This window comes from Uloborus diversus, chromosome 10, assembly GCF_026930045.1.
Source record: "Uloborus diversus isolate 005 chromosome 10, Udiv.v.3.1, whole genome shotgun sequence".
Lineage (NCBI taxonomy): Eukaryota > Metazoa > Arthropoda > Arachnida > Araneae > Uloboridae > Uloborus > Uloborus diversus.
Window position 1 is genome coordinate 36025478 of NC_072740.1, and position 18013 is coordinate 36043490.

Here is an 18013-nt window from a genome sequence, read left to right on the forward strand (position 1 = left end):
CAGTAAATTTGTGCTATAATTATGTTATTTTTCTCTCCAGATATTACCAAAGACTGTTTAAAATAGCCCTTTTGAAATTTTTCTTCCAATAAGTTTTTTTTTTTTTTGGGGGGGGGGGATTTGAACCATATTCCTTTCCTTAAAATCATATCAATGATGGCCTACGTTATCGTTTCTGAACCTCAATTCGGAAAAATTGCCGGTGCAGGGTTCCTCAAGGGAGGAGGGATCGCCCCTCCCTTGTATCCATCCTTGCTGTTGCCCCACGTTTAACACTGGATTTAAGTTTGGATCACAGGCGGATTCAGGACTGAGTTCTTGGGGGGGGGGGCAGTTTTTTTTTGTTTTTTTTTTGAGCAACATTAGTTGTAATCAAGGCTGGATTTAGACTTAACGTGACCCAAAGCTATTTCAGGTTTTGGGTCTCTTTTATAGTCTAGACAACTTCTTTGTCGGTGGCAAAAAAAGGTCATTTTATAAAGTACCTATGCTGTTGTTTTTGTTTCCTGTGATGTATAAGGTCATGCCTTATTTTTTTTGTGTCGTTTCATTAATGTGCTGCCTGCTGTCTTTCTTGAATTGAACTTAAGAGGGGAAATGGCATCCCTTGTAATTAGGGTATAGAATGTCTCCAATTTTAGGGGTCCAAGGGTTTTTCCTCAGGAGGAATTTTTTTTTAATAGATATAAAAATCTGCATTTTGAAGCCTTATAAGGAGTAATTGGAACTACAAAAATCTCAGAAAAAAATTGGCAATCATACTGTTTTGCAAATTACGATAATACACAGTAAAAATTGTTTTTCTGGTCAACAAGTCAATGACAGCAGTTCTCAGAGAGAAAAGGCAAGGGAGAAGAGAAGATTATGCATTGTTATTTGCTTACAACGGCTGTTGGTTCGATTCAATTAGTTTTTGATCATGCCTCCAACCCACCCACAAATACAAAAATTAATTAAATACAAAATGATCAATAGTAAAAAATACTTTAAAAGAAATGGTGTACAGATTTTGAAAATAGGTAACAAGAGAGTAACATGCTGCCCATCTGGACAATTCATAGTTTATACACTTGATAAATAAAATTGAAGCACACTTGCTTAGGAATTTCAAAGACTGATTTAATTCTTTTCAAGGATCAGAGAAAAGTTAAGATTATTTAAGGTACTTCATTTTCCCTTTCCAGTCTCCGAAATTTAGTGCTAGATTGTACAGTTCCACAGTATTGTTCTAGCTTTGTAAGAAACAACTATTTTACGTTTAAAAGAAAGAAAAAGAAAACTATAGATTTCCCATTACAATTTTTTTTTTTTTAGTTACAAGTAGTATACAGAAAACAAAAAAAAAAAAAAAAAGAATTAGAGGGTTTTTTTTTTCCTGCCTAAACAGATTAACAATATGCAGTAGAAGAAAGAAAAAGGCATGCAATACAAAAAAAATTCCGAAATACTGCATTCAGGTAAATAAACACCAAGATTTTGAACATGTGAGCCACAGAAAATGATCTCTAGTAATATGTTACAGAAACGTGAGAACTGTGATTTTTACATTTTTGATGCAGGATGAGGCAAGGAGCTGAATTTGACATATTTCGGCATTTCTCCCTCTCCCCCCCCCCCCATTTGTTATGAATTAAAAAAGATATGCTTTGTATCCACACTTTTTCAAATTTTCATGCATTTTAAAGTGAAATTTATTTTTTAAGCACTTTTCTTACTTGTTTGGGGGGGGGGGGGGAACAAATCATGAAGTTTTCGGGAGTTCAGGGCCTTCAACAAAGCGGGTGTCCTAAGCTATAACTTGTTTAGTTGATTGGTAAATCCAATCATTTTAAATCTTTGTTTTAGCTTCTAATTTGTTGACATAACCGATTATTTTAAGTATTGCAGCTGATCATATAGCTCCTTCTGCCTTCTCTTAATATATCTGCCCCAATCATTTCAGTTCAAAATAGTCGCTTTTTACACATTTTCAGGAATCCAGTGACAGCTTTACTACTTGTAATACAGTGCATGGGGTCCCCCCCTCCCCTATCAGAAAAGGACAATCGCTATTCTCCTCATTTTCACTTCTGAACTATTCAAAACAGAAAACAAACTGATTTTTTCTTTTAAGATCTTGGAAGGTGTGTTGTTACTGTGTATAAAGTCCTCCCACGACTGGGGGGGGGGGCAGTGCCCCCCTTAAATCCGCCCATGGTTTGGATTAACTGATGGCCATTCAATGACATCAATATTATTCATGTTGAACTACAGCTTTGTTGAATTGGATGCATCAGTAAGCGCTTTGTCTTGCTGAAAAACAGTTCGGTCCGCCCAGTACATCCTGTATGGGAATAAGATAGTCCTAATACTCGAGTCGAGAAAGCTCATTTTCTTGTTACAAATTGCAAAATAAATGGACTTTTATGCTATTTCATAAGAATGCAATTTTGAATTGGAAGGGGTAAGTTTACGTTTTCCCTTCAGTCCTGATTTTTGAGAGAGGTCACATTCTTGAAAAATGATAAAGGCTCGATTCTCATACCGGATGTAAAGAGATTGCGTTTTTCAAAATTAAGGCATCAAAAGCAAATAACTGCAGATAAAAGAGTTTATTTCAGTAAAACAATTTTAAAATTACATTTTAAAAGGTTTACATTATGAATATTATTAATAACCACTGACTGACAATTCGCCGAAAATTCAGAGTAAGAAAAGAAAAAAACCAGGTGGGGAGATGTAGCATAACCTACAGAGAATACCAGATTCCCGGTATTAATACAGGAATTCTGGTTTATAACCCGTATACAAGCACCCCTGTTAGCATCAAAAGTTCAAAATCAATATAATTTCTCTTTCAAGGTAACGTTAAAATATCACACCATAAAGGTTCAAAAATTGCCAAGCTGTTAAATTGTTAGGAATATTTTCCAATTAAGTCCTTGCAAAAGGTTTAATACTAGAGTTAATTTAGTGTTAATGTTAACCTTCTAAGCGCTAACGTTCCCAAGTGGGAACATCAACTTTAAAAAATTGTTAAAAATGAATTTTTCCTTTTGAGGACAATTTGTTTTCTATTTATTATCAAAAATAGACCCGATTTTTTGAAAGAAAAACTAGTTCTATTTTGCAGTTACTGCTTTGAACAAAAATTAGCAAAAATATGCTTTTTTGCCGATTTTCAGGGAGACATAAAAAATTTACATTTTTTTCAAAAAATGCTTAACTGTTTTGATATTCTAGAGTAAATATACATAGGTATCCTTTTAGAGACCAAACATGACAGATAATGATTTCGAACAAAAATGTAGATCATTTAAGTGAACAAACTTCGTTGTTCCCGATCAGGAACCATTGGCGTAATCCAGTCTACAAAACTGGGCAATTAACGCCCCAGCGTAAGTTCTGTTATGCAATTAGGGAAGCCTCAGAATTGAAAACATCTATTGATGCATTTAAAAGCAGGTGGGTGACATTTCATCCCTTCACTGTTTCCCTTTTCCGCCCCTCTTCCCTCCCCCTTCGTTCCCAGTTTTAAGGTGGGAGTGATGTCGAAAACTCGCTTTGTACGTTGAAATGAAGATGTTTACAGCTCTTCTCTAGTACCCCGCTCAGACTACAATCTGTTAGCACTAAGTTTCCAATCCCTGGTCACGAGACTCTCCAGACATCTGGCCCCCAATCAATGATTTTACTTTTTGGCCTACTTTCCCATTAAAATTCAGATGAAGAAGAAAAAAAGCATGAAAGAAGGCTAAATGCATCTTAAAAGTATGACCAAAACAAAAATATGTTAAAAATGTGTAATCTTAAAATATTATTTAGAAATATTTGGGAATCTGTATTACACATCAAGATAACCTAACTATGAGCAGCCGAGATGTACGTTTCAAACATTTTTATTTTTTAAAAAAAATAATTATTCAGTACATTAATAGAAACCAATGGCAAACCTCAGTTTAAAATTAAATAGGGGTCATTCCATAGAAATGTCAACCTCAACCTCAGAATTTTTTTTTTCCACAAAGCCTTAATTGTGACCAATCATTTCATTCAGCATACTTTCTAGTACATAAATCCAGTAACAGTTTGCAAAAATTTCATTCGGTGTTTTTCTTCTGGCTCTAAACGTGCAAGGTTGTAGAAAAGGCTTAGCATGTGCAAAAAACATGCGTCTACGTTTTCTTGTGTAATGTAAAAATTTTTGCAAATTTTTAAAAGAACTATGTTTATTCTAAATGATTAGATGTTGAACGAATAAAATCGAGTGTTCTTTTTGCATACATTATAAGATAAGTATTTCAATTAGTTTGGTTATTTCACTGAAAATATTAACGTTACGTTAGTCACGAAAATGTACTATTTTCTGCTTAAAAACTAAACCAGATTGTTGAACCAAACAGCACTTTTTATTTTCTTACATCTACTTAAAAAGTGTCATATCTACTTAAAAAGAGCAAAATATTTATTTTAGTATCAGTAGATATAAAATAATTAGTGTGACTAACGTAACATTTGAGCTGTGACTAACGTAACAGTTTGCATGTGACTAACGTAACATTTTAAAAATTACTGATAATATTTAAAATTTATTTAATTTAATCTACATTTTCATGAACAATTTTGAATATGTAGGCATTCTATATTGATTAAAAATATAAAGGGTGAAAAATACCAGTAATATTACATTGTAGACTTTCTGTTTACTTAGAAAAATACTTTTTTAAAGGTCTTTAAAAAGGTATTACAATTTAAAGAATTATTAAAAAAAAAAGGTGATTAAATCAAAATGAGTACTTTGCTGAATGTGCATTCAACACAAAAATCCAAGCTAAGAATTACGATAATAGAAATGCAGTCTTAACAAAGGAGAACGTCTCTATTTTTTAGAAAATGTATCTCCACCTATTATTAAAATAAAGTAATGGATGCTCATTGGAAAATATTTGAAGATGTTACATGATACAATGACAATAAGCGCTGCTGCCATATATTTCAGATAATGCAAGAATGATCATTTAAAAATTCAAACATTTGCGGTGATATCTGGAATTAAAATGCACTCTGCAAAAACGTTTGAATTTTTTTTTTTTCAATATTACATTTTAATTCAAAAGGATACACAACCCTATTCGTTTGATGAATCAGTAAACCTTTAAAAAATATATATGCCATTGAAAAGTACTACGAGTTTCTTATAACGATAACTAGTATATCAGCAGAATACTAGAATTCGGTAAAATTATCAACTTGCATAAAGTTAAATTTTTAAAAGAGATATTTAGTATTTAATTAGTCGAAGAATAATGTTATTCAGTTTGTAAAAGCAGTTTTTTTTAATTATTATTATTTTTTTCGCATTCAAATTGAGTTAATTGAACTGAATCCTTCCATTCAATTTCTTACACTAAAACAGAAAAAAAGTAAAGAAAGAACCATAATGCAACACAAAGAAGGTACCTTAAAAGTGTAAAAGTAATATAAGAGCAAGAAATTAATTATAAAAAGTTATTTATATGCATTCATTGCTTGTTATTCGATGGTTACGTTAGTCACACACAGTTTTTCGTAAAAGTACCATTAAGGACCAAAAAAGATTCATCTGTAACAAATCTGCAGTACATTTTTAAAAATAGATTGTTTTTACCTCTTACAAATATATCAGTCAATTTCAAATGCCTGCGTAAGTTTCAGAAATATTTGTCTCGTAACATAAGCGTTGTTTCTCAGGGTAGCAAAAATGTTACGTTAGTCACGATGCCTTTTTTGGTCAAAAACATCTGCCAGCGCTTATTTTGCTTCAAATTCTTGATAGAAATCAAAAATAGTCAAATTGTACATTTTAAATCTGCATATTAAACCAAAACACATTTATTTTTTACTCCCGGTGTAAGTGAAAAGAGTTTGAAAATCAGCTGCGAATGTTACGTTAGTCACTATGGAATGACCCATAGATTAATAAAAATGTAGCTTCGGACCATCGACTCATTTATAAAATTGTATCCGGCAATAAAAAAAAATAGCAAAGTGGGAAAAATACATGGGGTGGCGAAATGAAAGACCAATTAAAATATTACAATACAAAGCCACATTGGTAAATAGAAATGTTTGATTTTGAAACTAAACTCTGAATACACATGCAGCACCATTTCCGCTTTTTCTATGCTGACGGGTAAAAATCAAAATAGCACAGATGCCTTTGTTGACTAATGAAGTGTATTGTGTCGTGATAACTAGCAACATGGACATCAGTCCGTCTATTGTAGCACTCAAAAATGTTTCCGTGTAGACGGCAAGAACTGCGACGACACTAGGAACGTCAGACCTTCAGGGTCTTTTCTGTTTAAAATCTTTCTCTGGAACTAGGAGCTTGAGAGAAAATTAGGGAAGTCCTGGATCAGTCATATAGCTAAACTGTTGTTGTGTGCTGTTGGTTTTAGACCTTTTGTTCTGCTATGCGAACTTTCCACCAGAAAAAGAAATTGGCTATTGGTGCAGGAGCACTGATGAGATACAAGTGGCATTTATTTTAATTTTCTTTCTGCCCTTTTGCAGGCTGCAACATGGGCATCGGGCATTAGAAACGTAGAAGACTTGAGTGATTATTCTATTAAGAGCTCTTTTGTTTATTCTGCACTCTGAATGCCCCCTCCCCCCCCCCCCCCACACAAAAAAAAAAGACTAGTTGAAGTTTTGAACTTCATTCGCATCTGAATGAGCAATAATTCGTATTGGCAAGTAAGGCAAAATCTGAAAGCATTTGATCTTACTTTGAATTTGCGAAAAAACATTGAAATGCAGCAGAAAATGTATGATTATTTTAATGTAATATTTTCAAAGCATTAATTTTAAGATTCTCTTTTTTTTAGATCGTTCATTAAATACTGAAAAATGAAGTAAGTAGGGCACTGCAATGGAAAACTTGGCGTAAATCTGCCTGTTACACATTTGCAGTGTGTATTTTAAAACGCCAATATACTCTATAGCAATTCTGGTTATTTTTAAAAAGAGATAAATAACCTCGAAGTTCATGCATGAGTAATATGCTTAAAATATTTTCTCAACTAGGAGACAGAAATACTGAAGTGTTTTCACCTGCCATAAGGTCAATAGTTAAATTTACACAGAAAAAGTTTAAAAACATTAAAAATTGAAATTTCTGTTATTTTTCAAAAATTGTTCAGACAAATAAGAATTCTGTATTGACATCAGACAGAACTAGATCATTCAGTTGTTCTTTCAGCTGCTGCCATAGATACGGGGAAAGTGGCTTCTATCAATAGCAGAACGTAAATGTTTGAAATTCATGTCAAAAATCGTAATTTTAGACAATATTTGGTAATGTGAAAAGAGGGTTTGGGTGCCTCTTGATTTTTTTTTTCAAAATGGAATTCAGTTTTAGTCTATCTTTCTGATATTAGGGTGGTCGAGAGCTGCTATCGGAAATTTTTTGAAATTTAAGTTTAGTTTCAGACTACCTTTGGATACATAAGGTGAGAGAGGGTGTTTCAGGATTTATCTTGGAAAGATTTTGAAATTGAAATCTTAAAAGTGTATCTTCCGGTTTAGGCTATCTTTGATATAGAGGTGGACAATGTCGTTCATTTTAACAATCCGTTTATCAGAGGGACGTTCATTCTTTTGATCCGTTCATTCAACTACTTCGTTCATTTAAAAAAGCTGCAGGTGATCTAGACACACTATTTTTCATTAGATCAGTAATACTCTTCGAAGGAAAAATAACTAATATGATCTAAAAGTAAGAAAATATGCCTATGAAAAATGAATAAAAAAACTTAATTCAGGTTTAGATGTATAAAGCAATTATATTTCATTTTATAATATATTTCTCAGTTTGTCGAATGGTAAGATATGTTTTCCATTCCAAAAATCGCAGGTTCCATTTCAGCATGTCACAAAATTAAGTTATTAATTTTTTCCTGCTGCAGCACTATTTATATAAATACAGAATTACCAATAGACCATGTATAACGAAAAAAGTAGCGATACATATATCGGTAGCTGAGCCAGAGTGCCGGATAACTTAATTAAAAAAAGAAAGACTCTCCAAAAAATATTAGGGAGCTTCAAAATTATTTCACAGTACCGATGAGAACAGAAAAAACACGATACTTTTTTTAATGGGTAAAAAAATTACACAATAATGATCAGTAAAAAATAAAGTCGAATTAATATAGATGGTAGTTGATAGGGATATTATAGAAGACACAAGGTTTGCCAGAAAACTAAAAACACGTATTTTTAGAGATACTTTTTGCGACAGAAAGCATGAGAAGGATTTTAGCAGGTGCGTGGGACAGGAAGTGGAACATCCAAACATTTATGAGTAGCCCAAACAAGTTACACAAATCATTACTAATGGATACATTGGAAACTTTCAAATGAACTGCAATGATCCAAGAAAAATGTAGTAGTATTTAATTTACAAATTCACTTGCAAATATATTTTTTCTTTTACTGTGTAATATTTTGTCTTCATTTGAAGACTGAACAGAAATGCTAAAAATGAACAGGATTAAAGCTTTCTCATAAAATTTGAAGACTTATACCATTTGTTTTTCATTAAAAGTCTTAGCTACGTCAGATTCTATGATTTTTCACTACGCAAAAGCATCAAATCATCATAAATAGAACAAATATTGTTTGGAGGTTGTAGGATTAATGGACTAAAAGCTTGGTACAAAATTTCAATTACATTTTCCATTACTAGCCCGCCCCACAGCCATTTCATATGTAATGACAAATATTTATTTGTAGTTTACAAAATAAAGAAAATAAAATTTAATTTTCAAGAAAGAACTCATTAGAAAAAAAATATTACATTAAAATAAAACACACAGATACAGAAGCTCTATTATTTTATTTCAACTAATTAAAAAAAAGCATTAATTCTCCTTTATTGAAAATGTTTGAATAATTCATTTTTTTAAAAAAATTTTAGGTAAATTTTTAATTTTGATACAAGTGATAATTTTATTGAATTAAATTATGATTTAAATTACTGATCTAAATCACTGAACCATACTGGGTTATGAAAAAATAAGTTACGTTAAATTTTTCCAGTTTTCTAAACTTTGTCCATGTTTATCTCTTCACGGCATCACTTAAAAAAATAAAAATTTGAATTCTGAAATTTTTAATTCAAATTATGTTTTTTGCAATCATGAGTTTATGCAGGACTCTGCTCATTGGAGTTATTGTTTCTAGAAATGGCTCCTGTCCTCTCAAGCCTGCCTCTCCTCTTGGGCGGTTACTTGTGTATAGTTGTGTGTGTGTGAGCATGCATGTGTGTGTGTGTGTGTAGGCATGCATGAGTGCATGTGTAGTTGTGCGCCCTGTGGCAGAATTTTATTTTACTTTTTGCGACAAATTTTCTGGATCTTATTTCTTTCTGCAAAAATGCTCTGTGACGTGAAAAATGAATTAATGGACAAACTTAAATGCAATTTATTTCAAAAGTGAAAAATTTATTTATTAACAAGTTTCATACAACTTCTTGTTTAAGTAAATTCATTTATACAAAAACGAAAAGCATTAAGCTCAGTATCAGGGCTTCCAACAGAATTTTCGTTTTCGCTAGAGAAAAAACGGGTCCCTGAACTAAATCTATAGTTAAAAATAGTACAAACACTATAGTAACAGCAATTGGTAAGTGGAGAAAAAAAAATCAAATCAAACCAAAAGCAATGTAAATTATTATACTAATTTATGTAATTCTAATGTAAATTTTTTTATGTTATAGTAGAGGGTAATTGCTTTCCGCTATACGGTCGCATTTTTCGCAGAATGCGAAAACACTATCTCAATCGTAAAAACAAAGCAATGCATTTTTGCTTTCTTGCTGAAATAAAAAATTCATTTAAAAAAAAAAGAAAAAATGTTTGATCCTAGAGAGAAGAAGCATGCATGGCCATAATCAACTTAATCTTTTTAAATCTTAGCTATATATAAGATGATTAAACAACTATTAAGTTCAGTAAGACTTTGTCTTATCCCGCATTATGTCCCCCAATAACTGGTTTATTAGGAGGAGGGACTGCAACGCTCTGAAGACCAATCATGTTGTTTTCTTTTTTTATTTTGCATTTAAAAAAAATAGCTGCTGTACTTATTTCTTCAAAGATGTCACAGATAAAATATGAGTTTTATTTTCAACTGGAGACGAAACACACTGAGGCAATGAACTTTTGAACCTAGTTTTAACCCTGTTGCTTAAACAGAGATGCCACTCTCATATTTAAGTTTTCACTCTTAATCTCTTAGCACTTATCAGTAGTTCTTAATACCGAAAAAACACAGTTGCAACATCTATTCAATATTCCAAGAAATAAGATCCGAAGAAAAAATAATTTTTAATTAAAATATGCATTACAGTTTGGGGGGGAAAAACACTCCCCCCCCAAAAAAAAAACTAAAACATGTATGTGATTTGAAAAATAAATAAGGATCACCCATCCTCCTCCCCAAAAAAAACTAAATTAAAATATGCATTGCACAATTATAACAAAGTACCCTCCTCCCCCCAAAAGGAAAATGAATTTAATTAAAATATGCATTACAATTTGAAAAAAAAAAACTCAAGCATGCATTTGATTTTGGAGAAAAAATGAATAAATAAAGATCATCCCCCCCCCCCGATAAAAAAACCTCAATTAATATATGCAATACACAATTATTACAAAGTATCCCCCTCCCCCCCCAAAGGAAAATAAATTTAATTAAAATACACATTTTAGTTCGAACAAATCGAAAACTCAACAACCAACCAGAAAAAAAGGATTTTATTAAAATACTCCATGCATGAAAAGCAAAAAAGATATCCCACCCTGCCCCCTCTCTAATGGAAAAAAAGAACAAAAGTTTCCTTTCCATACGATGAAAAAAAAATTTAATTAGAATATGCATTTAGAAAAAAATCTATAGCTCCTTCAAAGAGAAAAGATTTTCATTCATATAAGCACCCCTATCTGAATAACAATTGGTCAGCCCAAAATACCACACAATTTATCAAGTATTCCATCTGTTGCTGCAATCTACGACACCGCAAATAAGCCATTTTTTAAAGGGCTTAAATTAATTTTTCAACAGAGGTGAAAAAAAGCTCGAAAAAAAGTCGGCACAAGTCTTTCAAGCAAACAAACACAAACATGTGCGTCGCGAGGCGAATACAAAACCACTGTTCTTTGATCAACACAAGGGTTGAGTTTGTTGATCCACCGCTAGCTTACCGATCGGTTGATCACATGATAAATAATGGCATCAGCTCTAATGCTTTGTCATTAGCTGTCACCTGATCAACGCTACCAGTCGAGGAGCTCCTCGAATGCAAACTAGGTTGCTTCAAAATCACTCCACGTGGGGAGAAGTTCTGGTTAGAACCTGGTTTTTATCCATGCCATATTTCCCAATCTCCGATGTTGCAGAATAATACGGTCATCAATAATCAGGGTTGGCAAGTTTCTGCCGAGGCGGTTAAAACCACTGGTAGAAACCGGTTAAAACCGGCATGGCAAAAACCACTTTCTGCCACATTTGCGGCAGAAACTGGCAAAAACTTACAAAATGAAAAAAAAATTAAATTATTGACTGCAATAGGAAGTGTACGGAAAAAAGAACTATTAACCAAAGCACAATTTAATTACGATATTACCACAATTTAAAATCAAATGTTACATTGTTTGGACACTGCAGTTGCTTCTTAGAAAAGGTGGTTTCTAAAATCTAAAGTTTCTCAATCTAATATGTACAAATGAAAAACTTTAGAATATTCTTGAAACAGAAGAGCTAGCAGGCAATGCATGAAGGAACAAGCAATGTTCATGAAACTTTAATCAATTTTTTTTTAAACTGGTCCACCATGTAGTAACTGGGGTAGTGGGAGAAATTCAACTGGAAAAATAAGTTTCGAGAATTGTTTTGCTAAACTGTGACATTAAGTACAAAATCTATGTTAATATTGGCAAGTAAAATTCAGGCACTTTCTTCTTGAAGCACGTGATAATTTCAATCACAAACAATTTATATGAAGCATATATGTGAACAAATTAAAATCAGAAATGCCTTTTAATTCTGTATATCACTCCTCTTTCCTGAGCACCTATATGATTTTTCGTCCTTTGTTAGATTAATCCAAACATTAAGAGCATCTGCAATTGAAAAGATCCCTTCTCGAACTAAATCAAGGGCATTAGCATAGGATTTTATTTTTTTAAATGATGAAATGAAGTTTCATTTTTTAGTTTACTTAAACGAAGATCATTTAGCAATCACTTAAAAGATGTTTTTAAGTTTTTGCCAGTTTCTGCCGGTTTTTACCGGTTATAACCAGTTTCTGCCAGTGGCACGGCAAAAACTAGTTTCTGCCGGCAGAAAGCCAACCCTGTCAATAATCGCTCAATTAGGCGGTTGCCAAAGTTTTTTTTGCTTGTAAAGTAATGTCGCAATTATTTTATTTTTTGCAGAAAATCAGGCTTTTTCCTTAATTCGTAATAGAGATACATTTTTTTACCGAGGAACAACTATCCTTAGGTATTGTTCTGCAGAATGGTTTTATTGCTGACTTTTTTTTCCCTCTTCCTTTTTCCCCTCCTCAGTGCAAAACGTTTCTGCACAAACTCTCTCATTCAGCGACAATGTCGCCGTGTCCACAGCTTTTTTTTGTTGTAAAGTAATGTCACAATTATTTTATTTTTCGCAGAAAATCGGGCTCTTTCTTTAATTTGTAATAGAGATACATTTTTTTACCTTATTTTTTACCTTAGTGCAAAATGTTTCTGCACAAACTCTCTCTCATTCTGCTACAATGTCTTTGTGTCGGCAGCTTTCTGCCACGGGGGGCCTGCTTGCATGCATGTGTAGGCTAGGCTTGTGTGCACGCGTAGACCTGCGTGTATGAACGTAGGCGTGAGTGTATGTGTGCAAAGGCATCCACGTATGCGAGTGTGTATGAGCGGGCGTACCGGATTCTGGGAGACAGTGGTCAACCAGAGAAGGCACGCCTGCAGAGGCCCCTGGTCCAAGCTGAAAAGGAACCACAACATCAAAGACGGTCAAATGAAAACAATTAGCAATTGTGATTTCCCTCCCCCCCCCAAAAAAAAAAAGCTTTTTTAAAATGACATAACGTGGCCACTCCTTGTTGGATATAATTTGAGGTTTATGGCCTACAGCTAAGCTGAAAATTAGGCAACTCATTTCCAACTAAAAATTTGAGGTAGTGGTCTGCCCGAAGAAAATAAAACATGAATCATTCTTTACACTGAAAAACATTTATTTGACACATATTGAAAATTGGTTACAACACAATGATTTGTTCCCTGAAGAAAAAATTAGAAAAAGAGATCTTACAATAAGTCCATGCATGGATTAAAAGTCCTGTTGGTGTTCCATGGTGACGCCTCACCGGTCGTTGGACAACATGGCAATTTCCACGAATTGCAGGCAAGTCGATTCACACCGCGTGAGCAACAGTTCACCACATCAGGGAAAAGGTATACCAGGGATGGACACGATCTTCTTTCACAGGAGAACAAAAGACCCACATCAGGGAAACTTATAACTCTTTGCTTTGGTAGACGTCATCACAACACGCGCTTTCCAAACTTAAAACATCATCAGTGCTTTTCCAGGAAAGACCAGACCTCACCAAGAGGCCAATAGCAAAAATTTAGGATGACATTTGACGAACACGTTCACGAGACACAGACAACACAAGACGAGGAGACGAGTAGAAGTAAAAAAAACGAAGCGAAGCGATCGAGCTCCTGCCGGTCTGCGTATTTATAGCCAGATTCGGCCTTTCCCGAAACAATGTGACGTTACATGATTTGCATATTGCCAAAACAACACTACTCCGTAATCCTACAGCTTGCAGGTTGCACAATTCTTATTTAATTTGGCATTCAGCACTTAACACCTCAACATGATTTCATCACGTCATCGACACGTGCTCTTTCGGAAGTTTACCGACATCTGCCGAATGACTGCAACCAATCCTAGCATGCCGCATGTTTTCCGAACACTTCCGATTCAAACTCGGACATTTGAGTGTTGGTGGCAGGTGGATGGGATTCCCCGCGCAAGGTTTTCTCTCGGAATGGCAAAAGGTAAGTCACAAAATGATTTTTCTTTTAAACAATATTGGTGAAATCCTTCAAGAACCAAAAATAAAGGCATTTAGCCCAACACTCCTATGGTCTTGTGCCTAACAAAAAAAAAGGTTTTAACATGTTTTGATATGAAAAAATGCAACCCCCCAAATCATGCCGCCCTGGGCAGGATAGTCCAGTAAGTCCAAACGTAAACACAGCACTAGGGCTGGGCGATACATTGATACATCGCAAAACACCGGTGTCATGCAATCATCGCCACGCCGGTGTTTATATTTACTGTTCTTCCGATATACCGCGATTCCCGGTGAAACGCGATGTATCACGATACATCGTGATGCACCGCGATGTTTCCAATGGCATCAGAACGTCTGAGCGAACCACGATGCTTGCGAAAGACCGCGTTCGTTGAAACACCGCGATGCGTTGGAAGGAAGAATGGCCTCATAATGATTCGGCGAGATTGCGCTCGCTCGGGGCCTTCGCGATTCTCCCCGGCTCGCTGATACATCGCGATGCGTCACGATACGTCGGAAGAACTGCCTTCGCCGATACATCGCGGATGACTCGGCAAGACTACTCGCTGATACACCGCGATGCGTCACGATGCGTCGGAAGAACTGCCTTCGCCGATACATCGCGGATGACTCGGCGAGACTACTCGCTGATACACCGCGATGCTTCACGGTGCGTCGGAAGAACTGCCTTTGAGAATACATCGCGGCTTATGATGACTCGGCGACTGAAGTCGAAGCATCGCTTCTCGCAGCCAATGGCGAAGCATCGTGATATTATGTCGATGGCAGGGCCGTAGACAGGGTGGGGACCGTCGAAATTCTAGGACACAAACTTTTTAGTCCTTCCCTTTTTTTAGTTTTTCCTTCACCACTCAAAAGAAAAAAGAAAAGAAACAACCAAGACTCTGAATCCTCTAATCAAAAACGTTTCCCCTTCACCTTGCTACTTCTTTCTTTCAGTCAAACCCCTTCTCTGACTCCCCCCCCCCCCCCCCCGCACAAAAAATGCGCAGTGAACTGGGGTCATTGTTTGAAATGGGGAATGTCTTCCAAAATATGAAATTAAAATGAATCTTCTGTGTTTTTATGTGGCTCATGCTTTTGCAGGCCTTGCGCCTTACCCCACCCCCTCCCCCTTCGTGGACACCCTTGATTTAATGAAAAGAAAATACATCGAAATATCGCGATGTTTACTGGCGATGTATCGCGATGTTAAACTCTGCAACATCGCCCAGCACTACACAGCACTGACTGCTATTGGGTGAAGGTATTTTTCCAAGGGCTAGGGAACCGGTGGGTGGCCGTGCAGAAGGGATCGTGGTGACGCAACTTGCTGTTTTGGTTCGTCTGGTTGATCGCCGTGATTAGTTAGCAGTGGAGGTGTGGCAGGAGCCACACTCGAAAATGGTCCGAAGAATCATTCTCAAAGCTTGCAAGCACGAATGCTAACAAATAGAAAACTTTTCATACTTTATTAGCAATATGCTGTGTACCAGAGATTTAAAATCTGTTTCATGCCCCTAATTCACTTTTTTTTTAAAATACCAAAACGTTTTTTTTTAACATAATCTATATAATTGTGTAAACTTTTTCCAGGCTCACCCGGCCCATAGTGAGAAGTCGCCCCTGGTAAGAGGAAAATTCAAGCTATGTAAAATAAACACCTCTACAGTAATAATCTTGATGCTTTGACGTTGAGGAAAAAAGAACAGATAATCCACACCTCAATTTCATACTTTTTTAACAGATAATCTGCAGAAATATAAGGTCAGTTTCTTACGCCTGGTAGAAAATAGTAGTTTCTGCTTTCATTTACATTCAATTTGTCACCATAGTTGCTTTTTCAATAGAAAGTGGCAGTCTTGTACTCACAATAATGAATAGCCACCGACCTCAGTAATTTACAGGCAAATACACATTTGGTATTTATCTGGAACCCTCAGATTTTGAGTCCAGCATCTTATCAATGTGAAACATTTAAGATGTTATATTTATTGCTTAGTTTTTTAAACTAAATTTGTACAGTTAAAGATTGAATTTCTCTTATCTATGTGACACCATGCACCAGTTATGAAATGTAACTTGGCAAGATTTGCATGCAAGAAACATGAAAGACCATAAACTTTAGATTTTGAATCAATAACTATGCTTTTACAAATTATGGAGCTGTGCCACCAGCAAGACATATAGTCTGATCATGAAAACAAATATTGAAAACTTTTACAAGAAAGGCTCAATATAAACAAAACCAGAAATCTAAATTCCTTCATTCTTTTACTTTCTCAAAACCTTATTCAACAATCAATCTGAAGCTCTAAAGACTAGGTTTGTGTACAGTCCTGAATCTAGGCGGGAGCAAACCTAGGCTTGCCCTGGCAGTAACTTCTGCAGGATGACAAATTCACCCCTATGTTTGTAGGGGAGGGGGGGGGAGGGGTTGTAGAATAACTATATCACGACTTCAAAAAGATGAGTAAGGGCAGCAGTTTCAAGATTTGTCCTGGTTCTGAAAATTCATAGATCTGGCATAGTTTGTTTACATGCATTTTCATTATTGGACCGGAGACATTCAACATGATTTCCCCATGTCAGTCTCAAACAAACATAATGCACTATATCGTTTACTACCTGATCATACAAAGACTACATAGCTAGACACCTAATTAGTTGTTAAGACTTACAATTTTAAGGAAGTCGGGGAAACCAGTTATTTCACTTCTACGCAACATCATTATAAAGTAACAGAAGTACTTGAAACAAAATTACTATGAAAATTATTTGAGAATATAACATGAGAAGTTAATTGAAGTATTTGTTTAAACAGATCATTAAAACACAAACAAATAATCTACCCTAGACAACACACCAAAACAAAATTTCAGCTATGGAGAAAACATAACCTATACAAAAAAGTAAACAAACAAAATCAGAATGATAAATGTTACATAATTAATATTCCATTGAACTCTTAATTTATACAGATTAAATCAAGGGCATTACATTGTTTAATAAATGTTTCCTGCAGTATAACTTATATGATGCGCTCAAACTTTGCCACATAGTTATCCCCGTTACTGTTTATCACATCATCGCAAGGAGTGTTCTATAGTACACAACTAATATTAAATTAACCCGCCGATTTTATACCATAGTTGTAATTTATATATCGTTCCGCGCATGTGCTTTGACGTTTACAAAGCAGTTACGTGATAAAAAGGCGATTCGACACATATTATCTCCATGGAATCGTGGTGCTACATTGTACGAAGCATACGCGGATATAAATGAAAACAAATCAAAAGAAATCGAATACGCGATAATATTTACATTTGAAAAGTAAGCAAACAGGAGTATAAAATAATTATAACCAATGCAGGACGGAAAGTGAGAGAGCGATGATACAAAAAGTTATGCCTAACGCTTATTCCAAGCACGGAAGTGCATCACTATCTTTTTTAAAATAATATATGTATTTATTACCGATTCCCTCTGTTGATATTTTTAAAATGTTGCATATACAACACTTACATTGTATTCGTGGTCCAGAGCTTGTAATAACTTCTCTTTGATTTCGTATGGCGAGGTCTGCATGGGGCCGCGTTTCGGTTTCCCCAATTTGCCTGCTTGCACACCACTCTGTGCTACTTCCTACTATGAGCTCTGTCAGCTCCAGCGACGATATGGCGGACATAAGGGTGCAATGGCTGACGGGAGAAAAAATTCATGTAGGGAAAAACAGGAAAGAAAGCACGTAATCTGATTGGCGAATGAGGCAGACATGCATTCTAGTTTACTACAACTGGGGTGAAGTAGAAGTTTATTTTTTTATATTTCAGAGTTTTTAGATATCAACAACGTAGATACGTGTGAAACCAGAAAAACATTCGA

General features: G+C 35.0%; 1 protein-coding gene across 1 annotated transcript in view; it reads right to left on the reverse strand.

Annotated features, from left to right (window-relative positions):
* The window catches only part of LOC129231652 (mediator of RNA polymerase II transcription subunit 26-like), a 45180-nt gene extending 27388 nt beyond the window's left edge, over positions 1–17792 (reverse strand). Inside the window, exon 1 of the mRNA XM_054866016.1 lies at positions 17654–17792. Within this exon, the coding sequence (XP_054721991.1) occupies positions 17654–17716 (63 nt within the window). The 5' untranslated portion in view covers positions 17717–17792. The remainder of the gene's footprint in view (positions 1–17653) is intronic.
* Positions 17793–18013: the final 221 nt, after the last annotated feature.